This window comes from Musa acuminata, chromosome BXJ2-2 (genome assembly GCF_036884655.1).
Source record: "Musa acuminata AAA Group cultivar baxijiao chromosome BXJ2-2, Cavendish_Baxijiao_AAA, whole genome shotgun sequence".
Classification (NCBI taxonomy): domain Eukaryota; kingdom Viridiplantae; phylum Streptophyta; class Magnoliopsida; order Zingiberales; family Musaceae; genus Musa; species Musa acuminata.
This window is the reverse complement of record NC_088339.1, coordinates 31,638,156-31,657,502: the sequence shown is the minus strand read 5'-3', so window position 1 is coordinate 31,657,502 and position 19,347 is coordinate 31,638,156. Positions and strand designations below refer to the sequence as shown.

Below are 19,347 nucleotides of genomic sequence, written 5' to 3'. Positions count from 1 at the left end.
GTGGACGGTTGGTATGTGCCTCGACGACAACGCGTCGACGATTGCGATGGCCCTGATGAGGACATGTGTCGGTGGGTCGCGATGGAGAGTCCGCGGGTTGGTCGACGGCTGTGATTTGTGTTTGACATCGAATGGTCCAACGAGTGAATCATCCCGCAGGAGATCCCACAACTGAAGCAACTTCCCATCGTGACCGTCCACACCGCCAACAACACTCCATCGTGACCGTTGAACTTACTTCGTCCTCCTGGTTAAGGGATCCAATCCAAAGCGAAACAACTTCTCGAAGAAGGGATCACATATTCCTCCCCCTTTCTTTCGCCTTTCGTCGTCCGCTGAGCCAAAGAAGCACGCGCCTCCACGCGACACCGTAACCGCCGCGTCCCCGCCGCGACGATGTCTTTGATGCTCGTCGATTGCTCCGGCTGCCGGACGCCGCTCCAGCTTCCGCCGGGGGCCAAGTCCATCCGCTGCGCCCTCTGCCAGGCCGTCACCTACATCCCCGACCCCCGCGGCGCCCCCGCCCCGGCGGCCTCCCAGGGCTACCGCCCCCCTGCAGCCCCGTCGCCCGGCGCCGGTACGCCGTGGGGCCCTCCGCCGACGCCGCACGGGAGGAAGAGGGCCGTGATCTGCGGGATCTCGTACCGTTACTCCCGGCACGAGCTCAAAGGTTGCATCAACGACGCCAAGTGTATGCGCTACCTCCTCATCAACCGCTTCGACTTCCCAGAGTCCTCGATCATCATGCTCACCGGTGCGCCACCTTTACCCTCCTCCTCGGTTCGATCTTTCCTTTCTTGGAATCCGGCTTTCTGGTGCTTGATAGCGTAGTCTTTAAATTGTTGTCCGGTTTGGATCGGCATGTCAGGGTTGAATAGCATCGTTTGTTAATTGCCTCGGTCGTCAAAATAGCATTAATCAAAATAGCATTGATCTTGAAAGACGTGGCCCTGCAGATAATCTACGGCTTCGTCCACAATAGACTTTCAATGGTCTCCGGATGCCTTTTTCTTTCTAATAGTATTTCTCCGCACAATCTCATAACTACTATGGTTATAATTGTCTCGAGGAATGAGCCAAGGTTCCTCTACTTCCTTAGGAAGAGTTGATATGTTGTTCAACCAGGTGAATACTCCATAAGATAGTTTTTGCTCTCAAATTGCTTAACAAGAAGGGAGAAAATGCAACACACTCTTGTGTACAATATTTACTAACACCAAAAGTGTCAAAAGAAAACAAGGAAATGTGTGATCGTCTGTAGTTATTAATCAAATAGTCCACGAAGCCTCTCTCTTATGATTTCATCTATTGTTACTTTTATCTTAGTCAGGTTCCCAGGTATTATCAAGAAAATTTCTATTTCACACGTAGATGCTGGCCTCCACTGTTTGACTCCCTAGTGGAGCATTCTTCTTTTGCGTTGTCAGTGTATGACAAGCACAGACCTTAGTGTCACATTAAGCTTGCTCCTCTGAAATATATATGACTTGGTATATACATTCTTAAGGTTGTAATGTGTTGTTGCATCCTACAAAATGTTTGTCTACTTTGCATTTGCTGAATAAATGATGGTTTCTTGATAATATGGTTGTTCCGCTCCTATATGTGTGGGATCTCTCCTCCTTCAAGCCTAATATAAATTGTATGTTTCATGAGTTTGTTGAAACTGCATATATCATTTCACACATCATTCAATTTTGTGGCATTAAATCATCTTTCCCATATATCTGCTCTCTTAAATAAAGCAGTTCTAAGATAGATAATTAATTTGCAGAAGAAGAGACTGATCCATATAAGTTCCCGACAAAGCATAATATAAGGATGGCCCTATATTGGCTTGTACAAGGCTGTCAACCAGGAGACTCATTGGTATTCCATTATTCTGGCCATGGTTCGCAACAAAGGAGCTATCACTCAGATGAGGTTGATGGCTACGATGAAACCTTGTGTCCTCTGGACTTTGAATCACAAGGAATGATTGTAGATGATGAAATCAATGCAACAATTGTGAGACCGCTTCCTCATGGAGTAAAGCTTCATGCAATAATAGATGCTTGCCACAGTGGTACTGTACTGGATTTACCTTTCCTCTGTAGGATGAATAGGTATTGACCTATTTCAGATTGTTCTTTCTTTTCTCTATTCCTTCATAATATTGTCTAACTTTTCTGTTGTTTTTACTTTTTATGACATGTTCAATGATATGTGATAATCGTTGCTTGTTAAATTTGCATTGAGTCTCTCCCTTTTGGCAATCTGACATTAATCTTATAAAATATTCTTTTGCAAGAATTCAATGGACAAGTTTAGCAGCCATCATATTTTTTAAACTTATAGTAGGTTGGGTTGCACATGAGCTTTGGAATATCATTGTTGTTGTTTTCAGTAAATTCAATGGCCTTTAGAATTCCTTATGTACTCAAGCTAGTTAGGAAAAAAATTAAGTCCAAAGGTTCACTATTGTCGTAGTTGGTTGTCCTGGTGTCCCTATCAATATACATGGGTTATTAGCTAGAGTAGGCCCATACCTGTGATGCATCACTAGCCCAACATAGTCTTTGGTAAGTTTAGATGCATCTAGCTCACACTATCAAGTTTGTTCACCACACTATTTCCTGCATTAATAAGATAAAACCATCTAGTTTCCAGTGAAACGCAGAGTCCGAAGAACTCATCTGAATGGTGATAATCACTCTTTCTTGGATGAAATATTATGCTAATATTGTTGAAACACATAATCAGGAGTTTTTTAGTTTTGCAAAAAAAAAAAAGGATCTATAATAAGTTTCTCAAGTCCATGATCAGAAGTTTAAATTTTAGTAATTACGATGTATTAATTTTGTCTAATTGTTCACAAAAGTACTGAATTCCATTTGCATGAAAGTTCTACCTTTAAGAATTTCATGTACTTTAATTTCTAAACATATATATATATATGTAAGTATATATGTATATATATATGTATGTATATATGTATATATATGTATGTATGTATATATGTCCTGTGGATGTGCTTTGTGTGTTTAAGATGGCATGAGCTCGGCAATGAACCTGTTCAGGATGAATTCCATCCCCTTAAAACACATAGCATCATGTTCAGCATATCCAGGAAACATGTGACATATACTGTTAAATGTAATTTTTGTGCAGAAAATGGGATGATCCAGTTAGCTGTAGTGGTTAATTCTACAAATTAGCTTCTGTCAAGTCAGATTAGGAGAACAACAGTCAGAAGCTTTTGTGAGCAAAATTACACTTGCTTTTTGACTAGCCATTGTCTTACCACATTGGTAATCCTTATGTCAGACTGATGGTATCCTGTTTGTGGATTTGTAGCTTTTTACTCCTGATTCTGTCTCACCATGAAAAAGATTAGTCTAAAAGAACAATAAGGAATAAGTTTGCAGTTGACTAGCTGATGTTTTTCACATTTGTTACTTTGCCATGCCAAGTACTGACGTCAGATAGTGTTTGTGTGGCACTCTCTTCATTTTGGATGAAGAACCAATATCATTTGCCTATCTCTTGAACAATTAAAATTAGTAGAATATATTTTATTATTTTGGTATAGTTAATTGATATCATATTTATCGATGTAGGAGCGGACAATATATATGGGAAGATCATCGCCCTCGATCTGGTGTTTGGAAAGGTACAAGTGGTGGTGAAGCCATTTCCTTCAGTGGTTGCGATGATGACCAAACCTCTGCTGATACCTCGGTAACCTCTCTTCTTTTGGCAACTAATCCAACTTAGCCAGAGGATGAGTTTCCTCAAAAAAGTATTCGATCCATTGTAAAAATGGTTTCAATTACCAGCCAAAAGTTATGACATATGGACTTTTGTCTTTCAACAATGAAGTAGAATTTAACATGAAAGCTACAAAAAGGTGCTAAAAGCCCTGGAAACATTGGAGCTCAAAAAGTAAAAACATCATAGTGTTCTGGAAAATTACCTGTTGCAAAGATAAAATGTATTAGGTGTCAGAGAAGTTCTCCATCGATAGCAACAGCTACTAGAATTACTTGCAGGAACATGGGAAGGATAAAAGCTTTTTAAAAATGTTTAACAAACTAACAAGTCTTGTCTCATCTCAGCTCATGTTTGAATTTCAAATAGAGATGGCAACTTTGTGGTAATTAACTCCTTTTAGTTCCGTATTGTACAAATTTATTGAACTGCACTCTTAGTTTGTTCACAAAGCTCCATCATATATTTGCTATTGCTTACTGGTCTTAAGAACCATTATGAGTTAAAAATTTGACCACTCTTGAGGTCTCCAACAAGCTAATGAAACTTGTGAAGCCAGATCTTTGTACTACTTGATCAATCCATGCAACAGCTAAAGCTCCAGTTTCTTTGTGTAGGCTCTATCAAGAATCACCTCCACGGGTGCAATGACCTTCTGCTTTATCCAAGCCATCGAGCGTGGTCATGGGGCTACCTACGGAAGCATACTGAACTCGATGCGAACAACCATCAGGAGCACCGGTGATGCCATGGGTGGAGGTCCTGTAACATCACTCCTCACCATGCTGTTGACAGGAGGCAGTTTAAGTGGTGGGCTGCGACAGGTAATCTGGAATCCGCTCTCTCTCTCTCTCTCTCTCTCTCTCTCTCCACCTGACCCATGCATCGTCTCATATGTTGGGTCATTAGATGACCGAATGAGGTTAATGCTCCCACAGCACTTGGGTTGCATGGTTGACATATAACCTTTTAAAAAGTTAGCCCAGACAGAAAAAGGCTGATTTCCATGTCATTACCCCGTGCATTGTTTCTTTTATGTTATCCCTGGGAGTGTCCCTTCTGGGAGTCTTGATCTGTGGCATAGTTTGAGTTTGAGTGGATCTGCAACAACAAATATCATCATTTATTATGGATATATTATTGCAGGAACCACAACTGACTGCGTGGGAACAATTCGATGTGTACTCGAAGCCCTTCTCTCTATGATGTGCCAGCTGCTGATTCTCCAACTCTTAACAGTACAGTACCCGAATATTTACACGATGTAAAATTGTGTGATTCACAATTCCTAGTAGGACATATCTTTTTTCGTTTCTTTTGTTGTAAGAAAGAACTTACATTCACAATTTTTAGACTACTGTTTTCATTTCTTTAATTGCATTGAGAGTTTTTTGTACTACCGTCTGTGTCCTAAGAATTACAACTCGGCTACTGCACGTGAAACGACGCTTTCCTCTTTCTCCATAAAATATGCGAGAACGCTCGACGGTTTTAGCTTCTGTTCGGCCGTTGGCTTGCTCGATTTTGTCAGCGTAGCACAGACGGTTAACTATCAACAAATTATATTAATATTATTACAATTATAAAAGTATATTATTATAACTATAAAAATGAAATATCTAAGTTTATTTATTTTTAATTTTATTAATGAAAATATAAAAATAAAAAATATAAATATAATTTTAATATTTTAATTGATGACAACATCGTTATGGATCATGGATGATTATTGTGGATGAGAAGGGCGACTGGCAAGAGGTGAGGGTCGCTCTATATCTATGTTGGTATCGACGTAAATATCGAGCGATGAAAAGATCACTGATGCAAATACCAAGCAGCATTACTCTGCATCTGCATCGATGTTTACGTAGTTGTCGAGTGATACTACTCGACATCTATATCAATGGTCCTTTCATTGTTCAGTATTTGTATTGGCATTAACGCAAATGTAAAGTAGCCCTCACCTTTCATCGTTGTTCTTTCCATTCATAAAACCCACCTGCAGCCCCCAACTGTCACGGACTTAGCTGGTTTTGCCTAAGTCGTGTGGCACCCTTGCATGTCCGTCCGCAAAGGTCAACCTCCCCGAAGTCTCCCATGTCCCTTAGGACCCACGAAAGAGAGATAACGAGTTAGAGGAAACGCCTCAATCGGGATCCACAAGCAAACATCTCCGAAAAACACTTCATAGACAATGCAAATTACAAACAGACTTTACAAGCTCTGAATAGTTGCACAACAAATGGTAAAATGGTCCATTATAGATCAAAAATCTCTCACACGTGTCCACATGACACAACCTTTATATTACAAGCCTAAAGAGGCCACCAACCCAACTAAAATGGAACTATTAAGCCTTCGGCCGCCCCTCTACATGCTGTACAAGGCATGAGCATGCCAAAAGACACGGACATATATAAGCATTACATCAAACATCTTGTTTAGAAGTTTGTCCGTGACATTCTCCCCCACTTATTCCTTCGACGTCCTCGTTGAAGCCTTTGTCGCCATTGCAACTCCTCGCCTTTACTGAGTCTTCAATCTTCTGCTCCAGCTACAATGCGCCTCTTGGCTCCTAGCTGCTCTCCGCTGCTATTTTTGAGTAGTCGAACCTTTGATCTGCCATGCTGCTTCAACTCACCATTGACTCTGACTCTGGTGTGGGGTTGGCTGAGTTGTGTTGATCCTTGTTGATTCCTGCGGATCCCCCAGATGAAGGAAAAGACCATCCTTATTGCGCCAGTCTCTCAAATTCCTCATGCTGCTTGAACTGGGTGGATGCTTGTTGGAGCTTTAACGAGCATCGTCTCGCAAACTTCTGAAGTTTTGGGTCCTTCCTCCACAAAATTTGCTCATTGACTCTTCTTTCACTTAGTTATCACATCCAAGTAGGTTCGCATCACTTCCGCTTTCGATTGGCATTTCGTTGGGAAATGAAGCGGACAATCTACTCTCAATAGCACTTATCACCGTTGGTGAGAATTTGACAACTATTGTCTTCCATTATCTTCGAAGGGTCTTTGAACTTGTGCAGAGCTCCTCTGCTGGATAGATAAGAGAATTGGGGTACTCGGTTTCGCCCATTCTCTTAAGAGTTGAGAAGGCAAAGGTTACTTGACTTCGCCCGCCTCCTCGAGGTTGTACTCCATGCATCGAGCTGGTTACTGGCCTTCGCCTGCTCTTTGCTCACACTTCTGAAGCACTTGAAGTGTTTGCACTCCTTGCATTGAGTTAGCTACTGTGATTCACCTTCTCAATGCCATTGAACTTTTGGAATGCCGAAAGTTTTCACCCCAACTTGGAGTAGTTCTCTCATAGGTTTGGTCGCTTTTGGGATTGTACCGTCTTCTCCATCAACCCTGCCGCCTACTCCACTGAGTAGCAAAGGTACAGCACCGCGTACTGCCTGCTTCGTTCCTTGGTTATGCATTCTTGCATGACCCGAAGTCCTTCACTTTCGGCTATCTTGATGAGAAGCACATTGACACCGGTCTTACGAAGTTCCTCGGCCTCTGCCCTTCAGCCTTGTCTCGGTACTTGGAGATTGCCTCTGCATGCTCCACCTCCTCGGCCCCTTTCACGACCAAGAGCTCTCCCTCCATGAGAGCAAGGGATCAATGACTTTCACGGAAGTCCCGCCTCTGCGGTACCATGGCGCTGCCATGCCCATGGCACTACTATCCGTCGCCTCGCATATGTATCCCTTTTCTTCACGATCAGTAGATATGCCTCTGTGGCCCTCCTCCGAGTTCACCTCCATTCTAACTGATGCTTGATTTTGGGTAGCTAAGTCCCTCTGGACTCGTCGTTGCTTCCTCGCCCCTTTCGACCCCCTGCTTCAACACCTCTGTGTTCTCCAAGCAGTCTGTTTGGTCGATGGAAAGACAGACTGCAACTCCCATGCATGGCCTCTGCCATCACGTTGTAGAGTTTGCACCGATTCTGTTCTCCTTAGCTTCCTTGGTAACAACGTTCGCTTACTCGGCCTTGTCCTCTGACTTGCCGGGCTCCCTTAAGCGAATATGAGCTCTGGAGCAGTCCAACTCTCCAGTTGCTTTGATCATACCTTTGCATGATCAAGTCCCTCCCATGGAACTCACTGGTACTTGCATTCGAACTTTTCCCTTGGTGGAACACAACCCCCATATGCGGATGACCAAGGTTTTCATCCGATGCAAAATTCGATGCACACACGGAAGACCCGCCTCTGCGGTACCATGGCCTTCACTTCTTGAATCCATAGCCCTTCTTGCCGTCGTGTTGTTCACCGAAGTGGAGCTTCCAGTAGCTCCCGATCATACCTCCATATGATCTAGTCCCTCACGGGCTTCAGTCGTGTGTATCGCATTGCCACGAACTGTTCCACCACGATCCGCTGCACCATGCCGCCTCCTGGTGACATCTCCATTGCATTCTGATCCTTGTGGAATAAACTCGAATTGTGAACCCTCCATGTGTGGCCTCTGTCAATACATCGTAGGGTCTCTTCCACCTTCGATTTTGTTCGCTCCTTTGGCAATCGACCTTCATCCACCCACTCTTGGGTCACACCTAGATGAAGCACCGCTCTAGGACAGTCCGTCGCCTAGTAACTCCCGAAGTCCACCGACTTCACTATAATTTGTACACCATTGTCTGGATCCTGGGCCTCTGCCCCTACCAGCACAATCTCCGCTGCGCACTGCTTCCTTCATGCCAACTTGAATGGCAACACTGTGGCATATTCTTCAAGAGTACCCGCCTCTGCGTCCTCTTGTCCCATGCTAAGGCCTTCTGAACCCAACTTCACATTCGTAAATTGAGTCGCCTTAGTTCCTCCATCAAATGCTCCTCCGAGATAAGGTGCATGTGCCTAGAAGCTCCCTTCATCTTTGGCACCATGCAAGATGAGTCCTCTCTGATAGAATGAATGACCCATGGAACAACATGATCCTACTCTTGCCTCTACAAGAGTTCATGTCCTTGACCTCTGTCTAAGGAAAGCACTGCGCCTCTGCTCCATGTTCCAACTTCTATGATGGCTCCCTTCATGCGGCTTGGGTACTTCGCCAAGTTACACCCAAGTTGCTCCGCTCCTCGTTTTTCCATTGAGTCGATGGTGGCCCTCGCGCCCACCATTCCACGGGTCAGCCCTCCCTTGAGTCCGATCTCCATATCGACTCCAAGTGTGCCTTCATTTGAGTTGCTTTGGGTCGCTCCCCCACTTGATCTCGCAATGCATCCACCAATGCATTCTCCCGAGCGAGATCATGCGACGACTCCTCGCCGCTTGCTCGGTCCATTGAGCTTCGTGGAGTTGTTGTTTGTTGAGGTACTCCTCCTCAGCATGTGCAGTCCGTCGCACGTGATTCTCCCTCTAGAGAGCCGGGACTTATCCCTCCTGGATAACTGTCCCATTGGAGCAACATCTCTCTTCGTTTCGGAGACCACCATCCCCTTGGACTACTCCGATCTGCTGACCAAACTGTGCATTGTTCTGCCACCTGCAAACGCACTTGCTAGATTGCGACTCCACGTCAATACAGCCCCCGCTGCACCACTCAAGGCTTAGCAACATGCTGAACTCATTGCACACTTCAGCATCCTACGAACGTATCCTTCACATGCCGAAGAGAAAGTTTCAATGCTCCATGGCGCCGAGTTTCGGTCGCCTTGGGATGGCCGCGAACATTCCATTGTCCGCATACAAGCCCATATATGTGTACCGAATTCTTCGAGTTAGCAATTCCTCTCACCTCTGTGAGCTTTGCACAACTCTTTCGACCGCTGAGCAACTCATTCCACCTTGCATGGTCTCATCCTTTGCCAAGCGCCTCGCTTGCCTTGAGCACCATCAAGTATAGTTGTCAACGTTGAGCCGTAGCTCAAACTCAGCCATCCCAACCTTTGTGCGCTCCAAATTCTTCCAAGCTTGCCTGTTCTCGTGGTGCCTCTTGTGCGAAGGGTTGGTCATTCCTCTGAATGCCAATGTCAGATGCTCACTCCTCCGAGCGACTCCTTTTCCCTACATCTCCATGCCCGTTTTCCCCCAAACGGTCGCGCGTGTGCTGACTGCCCTCAACGCAGCCCCGCTAGGTCCCCCACGTTTGCATGCTAAGTGTTTCTATGAGTGCTTGTCCCGCTCTGATACCATCTGTCACGGACTTAGCTGATTTTGCCTAAGTCGTGCGGCACCCTTACGTGTCCGTCCGCAAAGGTCAGCCTCCCCGAAGTCTCCCATGTCCCTTAGGACCCACGAAAGAGAGAGAACGAGTTAGAGGAAACGCCTCAATCGGGATCCACAAGCAAACATCTCCGAAAAACACTTCATAGACAATGCAAATTACAAACAGACTTTACAAGCTCTGAATAATTACACAATAAAGGGTAAAATGATCCATTATAGACCGAAAATCTCTCACACGTGTCCACATGACACAACCTTTATATTACAAGCCTAAAGAAGCCATCAACCCAACTAAAATAGGACTATTAAGCCTTCGACCACCCCTCTACATGTTGTACAAAACATGAACATGCCAAAAGACACGGACATACAAGCCTTCGACCGCCCCTCTACATGTTGTACAAAACATGAACATGTCAAAAGACACGGACATACATAAGCATTACATCAAACATCTTGTTTAGAAGTTTGTCCGTGACACAACGGTACTATCATTTCCCGCCAGCGACATTGTCTACCATCATCAAATAAAATATTAAAATTATTTTTTATTTTTTATTTATGTTTCAGTTGATAAATATTTTATCTAAATGTTTTATTTTTATAACCATAGAGATGCTAACATTCCAAAAGGAGAGGGAGAGAGAGAGAGAGAGTCGTAAGGTTGGAGAACAATGCATCAAATCAAACACATAAACCACGATGACTTGGGCTAATATTTCGGCCCTCGTCATTGTTAGCCATACCAAGTTGCAAGAAAGAACGATTTTTGTAAATAAAATAAATGAATATGAATTAATCAATGTTCACAAGTCGGTCTCTCTTCCGGGTCAAACTACCCTTTATCTACCACAGGTCAAAAAGGCTTGGGCTTTACCTCCATCATTCCCTTCTGCTAATGCCCACTAATTAGGAAGTCGTTCATCACGTATCACAACCCCAATGGCACCGACGGCACGCATGCATAAATAAAGACCAATTGTACCATGTTTTCCTGGATGAAAAGCCCTAGTGAACCTAAATACCCATGTGTTGCCCTGCACATAGCATCCTTCTAACTCTGAAGAAATGCATCCAACTTATTGGATTTGATCTGCTGCGGAGGCCGGAAATCTTCTAGCTGTAGATTGGAGCTACCCAGAATGTCATTCAAAGCGGAGTCCCCTCCTTTTGACTTTACGGTCTCGAGGATGCTACCAAGAACCTCTGCTGCAAGTCCAACCTCTCTCGCACGACCTGGTTCCTCGCCTCCTTCAAGTATCAGTCTCCCTAAATCTCTCAAAGGCACCACTTTTTCCATAACAATTATGGCAAATAGACGACCAAGAAACTCTGCTGCTCTTGGGGCGTCATTTACAGCATCCTCCAACAAAGAAACAACGGATTCAAACCTGACAACAACCAAGTGGTGATCAGTGAAAATGTTATCGATAATAAGACGATGTACCTAAGTTGGTTTCTCTAGACCATTCGTACCCTTGGAGTAGCTGTGCTCGACTAAGCAAGCAATCTCTGGAATTGCAGAGGTTGATTATAAGCTTCGCCAGAAGATCCCTTTCCATGTCTTTTCTCTCAAAGGAGTCGCTGACCCATAATGATATCATGGTAGGATAAAAACTTGGAGCATTTAATTCCTTGATGCACAATACAACCTCGTTCTCATCCTTGGCGCTGAAGAAAAAGGTAGGTTTTACATTAGTTCCAAGCAAAGACCAAAGAACTTCTGATATAAAAAATAACAGCAACAGTATCTAATGCAATAAAGCAATGACTATGTAGATTAATGGCAGATGAGAGGAGAAAAATGACATGTGAAAAACTTTAATCCAAAGTTGCTCCTTGGTCATCTGAGCTAAATTGGTAGTTCTTACTACCAAGCAACTAAACTCACAAATTGAGATATAAGAGCATCCTTGTCTTGTTTTGACTTTGTTTATTAGAAGAGCAAGAATTGAGAGAACTCTATGCACGAAGCTTTCACCAATACGGGGTTTAAAGAGGGTCGATGTACACAGCATAACCATTACATATAGGGATATTGTTTTTAATTACTCAAACCGTAGTCACCAGATTGTAAAGGAACAACCATATTGTTGTAAGTTTGAATAATAGTCCTCCTCAAACTGGAAAGAAATAGGTAAAAGGTAATATTTCTCTTAAAGGATGTTCAAAATTTTCATTGATCTTCAGTTTGAAAGACAATCCAACCCTTCAACCATTTCATGTTAATACTGAGATGAACAAAGCACAAAGAGGTTAGAGATTCATACAGTGAAAAGATTAATACATGTTCACAACAATAAGCTAAACTATAAATAATAAGATAAACCAAAAGACTAATATGAAAAATATCATCAATAAGGCCGAAGATAATTTGTGTACTCCCATCATGCAAACCCAAACGACAGGAAAGCCTAGTCAATATGAAAAACAGAGACTAGTCCCAATTATCACAACCAAAACTTGCACAGTATACAAAACACATGATAGGGAACAATACCTGTAGTACTCTTTAATTGCTGAAATTGATTTTTCTTGCAGAACTTCTGGAAATGTTCCTGTTTCAGAAACTGCAGTTAGGGTGCTACCTAAAGTGTCATTAGTTCGCCCAGCAGGTAGGGCAGATGTGGCAGATCTCTCAAAAGCAGGACCTAAAACCTTAAAGTCTCTGCTGCTGTAGTTATTACCATGATCTTGATGACTTAGTTGATTGTATGTTGCTCCAGAAATCCTATCAGCCATACCATTAGTACCATTGGGACCCGGTGTCATTCTATGAAGATCCCCAACAACCGGAGAACTTTCAGCAGCTGATACATTAGATATTGATGAATGTCCTCTGATAGACATTCCCCTGGCCAGGCCACCCTGAGGACCAAGAGTAATAGAATCATCATTAGTACCCCTATGTGGAAGGGGAAGTGACATAGTCCTCGATTCAGACTGATGTCTCTCCTCCAACCGCACATCTTGAGCTCCATGGCCACGAACATGAGATGGCAATCCACGGGGCCCACCAACCTGATGGGAACTTGAAGAGGTCGATGAAGATGACCCACGGTGGCTATAATCAACTGCATGACTACGTCTCGGAATATTATTGATGACAGGGCCACGAGCCAATCTACTTGATTGAGCTTGCCTTTCTTGAGCAGCATCCCTGTGAACCTCCTCAATCTTCTTTGGCCCCTCAACTTTCCTTCTTTGCTGCCATTTGTTCTTCCTAAGATCAATTGCATCTTTCAACATAAATCTAACACGTAATGACAGCTTCTGATTTGTTGATAACTTAGTTATCATGTCAAAATATGCATCCATATGTTCCTTTGCCTTTGCATGGTCTATCATCTCGCCAATTGTACTCATCAATTTGCACAGTGCTTCAACATCCTCTTCATCAGGATTCTGACAATTTCCCAGCAACTTCTTGATGCACTCATGCATAATTCTCTCAGTTAACATCTTCTTTTTGTATAATTCCCCGATCAACCGAATATTACCTAACATGCGCCTACGGGCCTGGAGCCTTTTCTCTTCCCTCTCCTCTTCAGACTGTTTGACGTCACCTTCCTCTTCGACCTGGTTTGCTTCAGCTTGTTCTCTCTCCCCTCTTTCAAATTCCTCTTGACATTTGTTCAGGAGCAGTCTTTTGAAAGTTATTTTTTCATTGTTTTCACTGAAATCCGGTAGTGCACCAGCAAGATGAAGACAGAAATTAGCATACATTTCACAAAAGGTAGGCTCCGTCAAGGCTTTGTCAAAGATCTGCGAGATGACACCAGTAAGAGTGACAGCATTGTCGATGTTAACTTCCTTAACCTGGTCAAAGAGCTTGTCAAAATTTTGAGGAGTCAATTTGTTAAGGATGCCTTTTAGTTGTCTTTGTTTTGCCTCTTCCTTATCAGAAACTTTGTGAATTTCATACTTCTTCTCGGCTTTGTGCATTGCATGTAAGGGTATTTGAGGAGAGGCTATTAAGCCTCTTGCCTGCTGCCACCTGTCTGCACCAGCATTACCATGTGGCATGCTTCCTTGAGATTGCACTAGTCCTGATGGAATCCCTCCTCCAAACTGATTGGGCGTTTTCCCACGATGATTTCTCAAAACACCATGACTGGCACCTTGCCCAGGACGAAGACTTACATTTGCAGCTACACGCCCAGAGACAGGGCCAGTGCCAAAAGAGACAGGTGAGCTGGTCCATTTTTCATCATCCAAAGTGCCACCTGTACGACGGTCTATCCGAGAAGCACCTGATGACCGATCTATGATCCTCCCAGGACTTGAGGATGGTGATTTTCCAACTGAAATGCTCATCAACACGTCTGCTATATCGGAAGCAATCTCAAAACCCACAGGAATCTCAGTAAATTGCTGAGAGAGGGTCATTAGAAAATCCCTTGAGTATTTCTTTCGATTAGTAGCTTCAAAACCATTATCATCACATTGCTTCCTTGCTCCCACAGCTAGCTGCCCATGCACTGATGTTTTCAGTTTTGGTGATGATATGTCAGCAGCAACTTCCCAGTCATCCAATTCAGCTTTATTCTGTCCATCTTCCTTACTTCGAGAATTTAGATGTGCAACCTTTGTGTCGGCCGTTGAACCATCTATACTTTCTGACCTACTGAAATCTTCATGCTTTTCCTCTGGGCACTTGTACGCATTATAAAGGTCAGAACTCCCTGCAGCATCTGCTTTAGAAAGCATTTCCTTTCTCTTCTTCTTTTTTCCAGCAGTAACCTTAGGTTTCAAGGTCTCCAGTAAAGGCTTCTCCTTCTGCCCCAAGCTTGTTGCAGATGCCAATTTATCATCAGGTAAATCCAAAGCTTTCGATTCTGGCTTCTGTACCACCTCAGAAAGAGATGTATCATGGACAGCGGCTGTCTCCAAAAGTGCCACACCAGAATCAGTTAAACCAACATCCTCGCTGTATTTCATTTCACATTTGGTTGAAGAAGTATCAAGTTTATCATTCACATCACTGGCAGATGAAAGATTCTTATCAAATGCAGTTTCAGAATCATTTAAGTGCAAAGATGTATCTATAGGCCTTTTTAGTTTATCTAGCGTCATACTTTCCTGCACTTCACGACCGACATCATCATTGGAGCCACTAAGAAGTTTGATGTCCACTTCGTCATACTTGCTAGATTTCACTTCCCAACTTTTTCCTATTCCATCATTTTGTTTTAACATCATAACTTCATCTGTGATCTCAGAAGACTTTGCTAAGGCAGAAGATGGACATGCTTTAGAAATAGTGAAATCTTGTGATGGATCATTTGATGCTTCAGATTTCCCAAGTTCCTCTCTCCTATAATCCAAAATCGTGTTAACCACACTCAAGTTGGCACCCAAACTTTCAGAGTCAGTTCCATCCACCATAAGGCCCAAAGAAGTTGTAGCCTCAGCACGGACATAATCCTTGATAGAAACATCATCAGATGCTGCACCAAATGAGCCAACATAACCAAGTGCAGAATCGTGATGTGCTTCCCTCTCAGATATTGATCCAAATGAGTCAGATGCAGTAGGCATTATCTTACCTTCAACTGGTTCTGATGCTACTACTTCGGGAGAAATACTGTCTTCAGCTTGAGGAGAAGTCCTTATTGGACGAGGCAGATCAAATGCTGAATGAGTCTGAATATTCTCAGTTTTAGTGGATACTTCCTGAGTTCCCACAGAGCCAACCTTAGTAGCTTTTGAGGGAGACAGTCTTGCTCCTTCAGGAGAAGCTGCATCTAGCTGCAAGATTTCAGATATCTGCATGTCAATTAAGAAGCCAAGAGAAAGGAAGAAAACTAAGCTCGCATACCTGATGCTGCTGTTGGCAGTTTCTAACATCCTTTTTACTTGGCTTCCTCTGGTTATCTTTCAAAGAATCAGATATTCGGGCAGGTTCTCTTTTCCTGCAATCATTTCCAGTGAGCACTAATCCAGAATCACCAGCTGCTGTTTCAGAAGCTGATGAAGCTTCAGATAGTGATATCAGTGTTGAGAGAAGAGGAACAGCAGCAGTAGAACTTGAATCTGTGACAGGCAGCTGAACATTATTTAAGGATCCTGAACTTGATTTAGGCTGCTGTGAAGGTCCATCTGGACTGTATTCTGTGTGTCTTTGATTAGGAACAGTATCATCCGCAGAAATCTTTGCTGATTCAGGTGCTTCTGCCATGCTAGAAGGCATGCTAATTACTACAGGAGGCCTCGACAAAGACAGCCCAACTTTCTCACCTTGTAAACTAACAGGTGGCTTCATGGTTACCTGGCCTGTAGTGGGCAAGGAGGAGGAAACTGGAAACACCTCAAACTTAGTCCCTCCAGAAATACTATGCCGAGGTAATGAAAATGCAGGTTTGCCACCAGGAACACTGTTCACCATAGAAGAGCTTGTGAAGGTCAAGTGTTGCCCAGATTGACTAACTGGATAATTATATCTGGGAGCCTGTGAGGTTGTAGGCATCTGCCCCCTTACCAGAGGAACAGTATTGGGGAAAATAAGTTGAGACTGGCTATAAGTAGTCTGCTGTATAGGGGAGTAGTAATTCATCTGATGAGAGGGAGTGTATGTTGGAATAGATTGAGACTGAGGAATTACACTAGAAAGTGGCCTCTGCACGGTGGCCGCACCTTCCTTAACAGAATCTTTTTTTCTTTCAAACCTCAATTCTTCATGAGTCTCTGGATGTGTTATCTTCACTGCAGTCCTATGTGGGCCACCGAATTTACCAGACTGCTGTTGGGGGAATTGTGGAGCAATGGGAGTTCCCAAGTTACCTAACTGTGGGGAAAATTGATGACCAATTGGAGGGGCAAACCGTAAACTTTGCCCCTGGTGCATCACTGCCTGTTGTTGCACAAGATGAGGTCGGATATTAGGAACATAATTCTGCTGTACAACTCGGGTGTTATTCCCCACAGGTAACGTCATTGGCATTTGCAGTGAATTGGCTGCAAGACTTGGTGATTGCATCTGTGGGTTGGGTCCAATAAATTGAGGAGGAAGTTGTGCTTGCTGAGGTCGAAATGGCATGGGCATAGGCACAGACATTCGAGGAATGGGACGAACAGATGATTTTGGTTGTGGTACAACTGGAGCAGAAGGGATTGGGGCATGAACATTCCTCTTTACCTCAGGTAAAGAATGGGACTCCCCACTGCTAGATTGATGAGCACCACTGACATCCTTTCTGTTCTGTTGCTGCTGCTGCTGCTGTTTTGGGGCAGGAGGTGTAGGCAACGCAGGGACAGCCCTGAATGACTCAGTGCAAGCCTGAAAAGTTAAAGGAATTAAAACATCGGTAAGATAATCAAACTCAACACGACTAAGTGTCTCTAATGAAGCTAAAGTGTAATAAATGCAAGTCAACTGTCAATTAGATGGGGAAAAAAGATATGGCAATGAAGTGCATTAAGGGGAGACTGATCCAGTTACACTCAGCTACATGCTAGATAATTTTATGAACAAAAATGATCAAACTGGAAAAATATATGCAGCAGTGTCAAAATATTCACAAACCTGTTCATGTTTCTGCTCATCCAGATTTGGCGGGGATGAGCTGGTCCTAGCAGGAATCTTCAATAATCCATGGGCAATGATCAAGTATGAGTGAGGAAATCACAAGCAACACAAGAAACAACAAAACACAAGAATACAACTTGAGGTAGCCAAAAATCATGTTACCTGCAATCCGTTCATCATGCCAGGATTTATTGAGCCAAACTGAAGAGTAAAAGCGCTGGATGTGTCCCCTGAAGAGAGCATCACGAAATGAGAATAGCATAAAGAAGCCAGCCTTTCTGAAGTTCCTATACGGAACAAACTTAGAGGAAAATGAACACACAATTAATCAAAAGGAACAATGCTGAACCTTTAGATGGTACCGATGGTGCAGCAGAATTTGAAGCTCCAGCAGCAGATTGAGAAGATGGTGCCTTAGGAATGGCTCGGGATGCATTTGTAGGGGTTGGCATATCGACTGGCTTTGCCCTCCCTGAGGCTTGTGCATCTGAAAATCCTATCAGAAGCCAACATCAAAATCACTCTATAATTCCAGTAAAGACAAGGTAAAATATTTATCAGTAAATCATCACTATTACACACGAACCCTAAAAGCTAACTCGAACAGTTTCCAGATCCCGGATGCTACTGCTAGGCCTAGGAATAAATCTTTAGAAACAATAAACTTGAGTTTAAATTGAACAGAATACCATCAGAGGGCGCCGATGAGGGGTCAGCACCATTCTGAACAGCCCGATGGGCGGTGGCAGTGGGAACCACTCGCTTCAGAACTCGCACTCACAGGATTTACCCTAGATTGACTGTCTTGCCCATTACTAGATTTTTTGAAACTACAAAGACCGACATCAAAAGGAATCCCTCACAAACCCTAATCCTTTTTTTTTTAATTACTCGACCCAAAACAAAAGAAAACACGATTCCGTCGGGGAACAGACGGTATCAATCACAAAGACGGATAAAATCAGGCACCTTCGGCTCGTGGATAATGATGGGGAGATTAACGAGGGAGGAACAACAGGAAGAGGAGGGGCGGAACCGCCGCCCGTGTCTACGAATCCCCTTTGCTGGCCCGAGCTACCCGATGAACGAGTTTTCTAAGTTGGCCATCGGTCCTCTCAGCCCTAGATTGATTTACGGACATAAATCCCGACCGCACTTCTTCCTCCAAATCTAAACAAGAACCGCGGCCGGAACAAAAGACGAGATGTCAAAAACCCAACGAATAAAAGACGAGCGATCGATCTCAAAAAACATTCAAATCGCACAGGTTCCGCCCTTCCTACGAACTGCGCGAGCATTCCGATCAAGAAAGGAGAAACAACTAACCCCACTTCCTCCGGAGCGAAGAAAAAACCTGAACAGAGGTGATCGGGGGGATAGTGCAAGGGATCCAATCGCTAACCTGAGAGCTTGGGAGCGAAAATGCCGTGCGATTCAGGGGAGATTAGGGCTTCGAGGGACGCGAACGAAGCGGGAATCGGCAACAGCACAGCACACGATAGAGGAGTTTTTCAAAGGTGGGATTCTTGTAGTGAGGGATCGCAATCCTGTTGCTTATATATACCCGCCGTGGGTGGCGTCTGCGCTATGACGTCTCCAACGGAGTTAGGGGTGACGCTTTAGGCTGTTGGGCCTCAAAGCCCGGCCCAATGGACCATAGTATGTTTCCTAAACGAATAGGTTTTCCTACAATGATACACAATACATCCTCTAAACGGAAGGATGATGCATGCCATGTATGGATCGTTTCATCGATCCGCTGCTGCTTTCCGAGTGACAAATGGAAGAAAGGGCAGCCAAGTAGTTCGATGAGGCTGAGAGCCAATTAAATCTCCACAGCATCTATTATCTAACGGTGCCGTAGGAGGGTATGTTTTCTACTACTAGTCTTATCCACTCATAT

The 19,347-nt window shown here is 43.7% G+C and overlaps 2 protein-coding genes across 8 annotated transcripts; one reads left to right on the top strand and one right to left on the bottom strand.

Annotated features, from left to right (window-relative positions):
* Nucleotides 1-236: 236 nt before the first annotated feature.
* LOC135606068 (metacaspase-1-like) lies at nucleotides 237-5,146 on the top strand. The gene is made up of 5 exons (XM_065096832.1): nucleotides 237-754; nucleotides 1,775-2,105; nucleotides 3,600-3,720; nucleotides 4,368-4,574; nucleotides 4,897-5,146. The coding sequence occupies exons 1-5, from the start codon at nucleotides 397-399 to the stop codon at nucleotides 4,954-4,956; spliced, it is 1,077 nt and encodes a 358-aa protein (XP_064952904.1). The 5' UTR covers nucleotides 237-396; the 3' UTR covers nucleotides 4,957-5,146.
* Nucleotides 5,147-10,682: 5,536 nt separating this feature from the next.
* Nucleotides 10,683-18,973, bottom strand: LOC103976198 (eukaryotic translation initiation factor 4G). Of its 7 annotated transcripts, none has more exons than XM_065096831.1 (9): nucleotides 18,847-18,973; nucleotides 17,794-17,940; nucleotides 17,607-17,674; nucleotides 17,442-17,498; nucleotides 15,738-17,195; nucleotides 12,604-15,667; nucleotides 12,417-12,474; nucleotides 11,393-11,587; nucleotides 10,683-11,307 (listed from the first exon to the last, which is right to left on the bottom strand). In XM_065096831.1, the coding sequence occupies exons 2-9, from the start codon at nucleotides 17,894-17,896 to the stop codon at nucleotides 10,971-10,973; spliced, it is 5,340 nt and encodes a 1,779-aa protein (XP_064952903.1). In that variant the 5' UTR covers nucleotides 17,897-17,940; nucleotides 18,847-18,973; the 3' UTR covers nucleotides 10,683-10,970. The 7 variants fall into 7 exon arrangements, with proteins under 7 accessions (XP_064952903.1, XP_064952902.1, XP_064952898.1 ...); XM_065096830.1 differs by having other exon boundaries at nucleotides 12,417-15,366; nucleotides 15,466-15,667; XM_065096826.1 differs by having other exon boundaries at nucleotides 12,417-15,667.
* Between the last annotated feature and the right edge of the window lie 374 nt (nucleotides 18,974-19,347).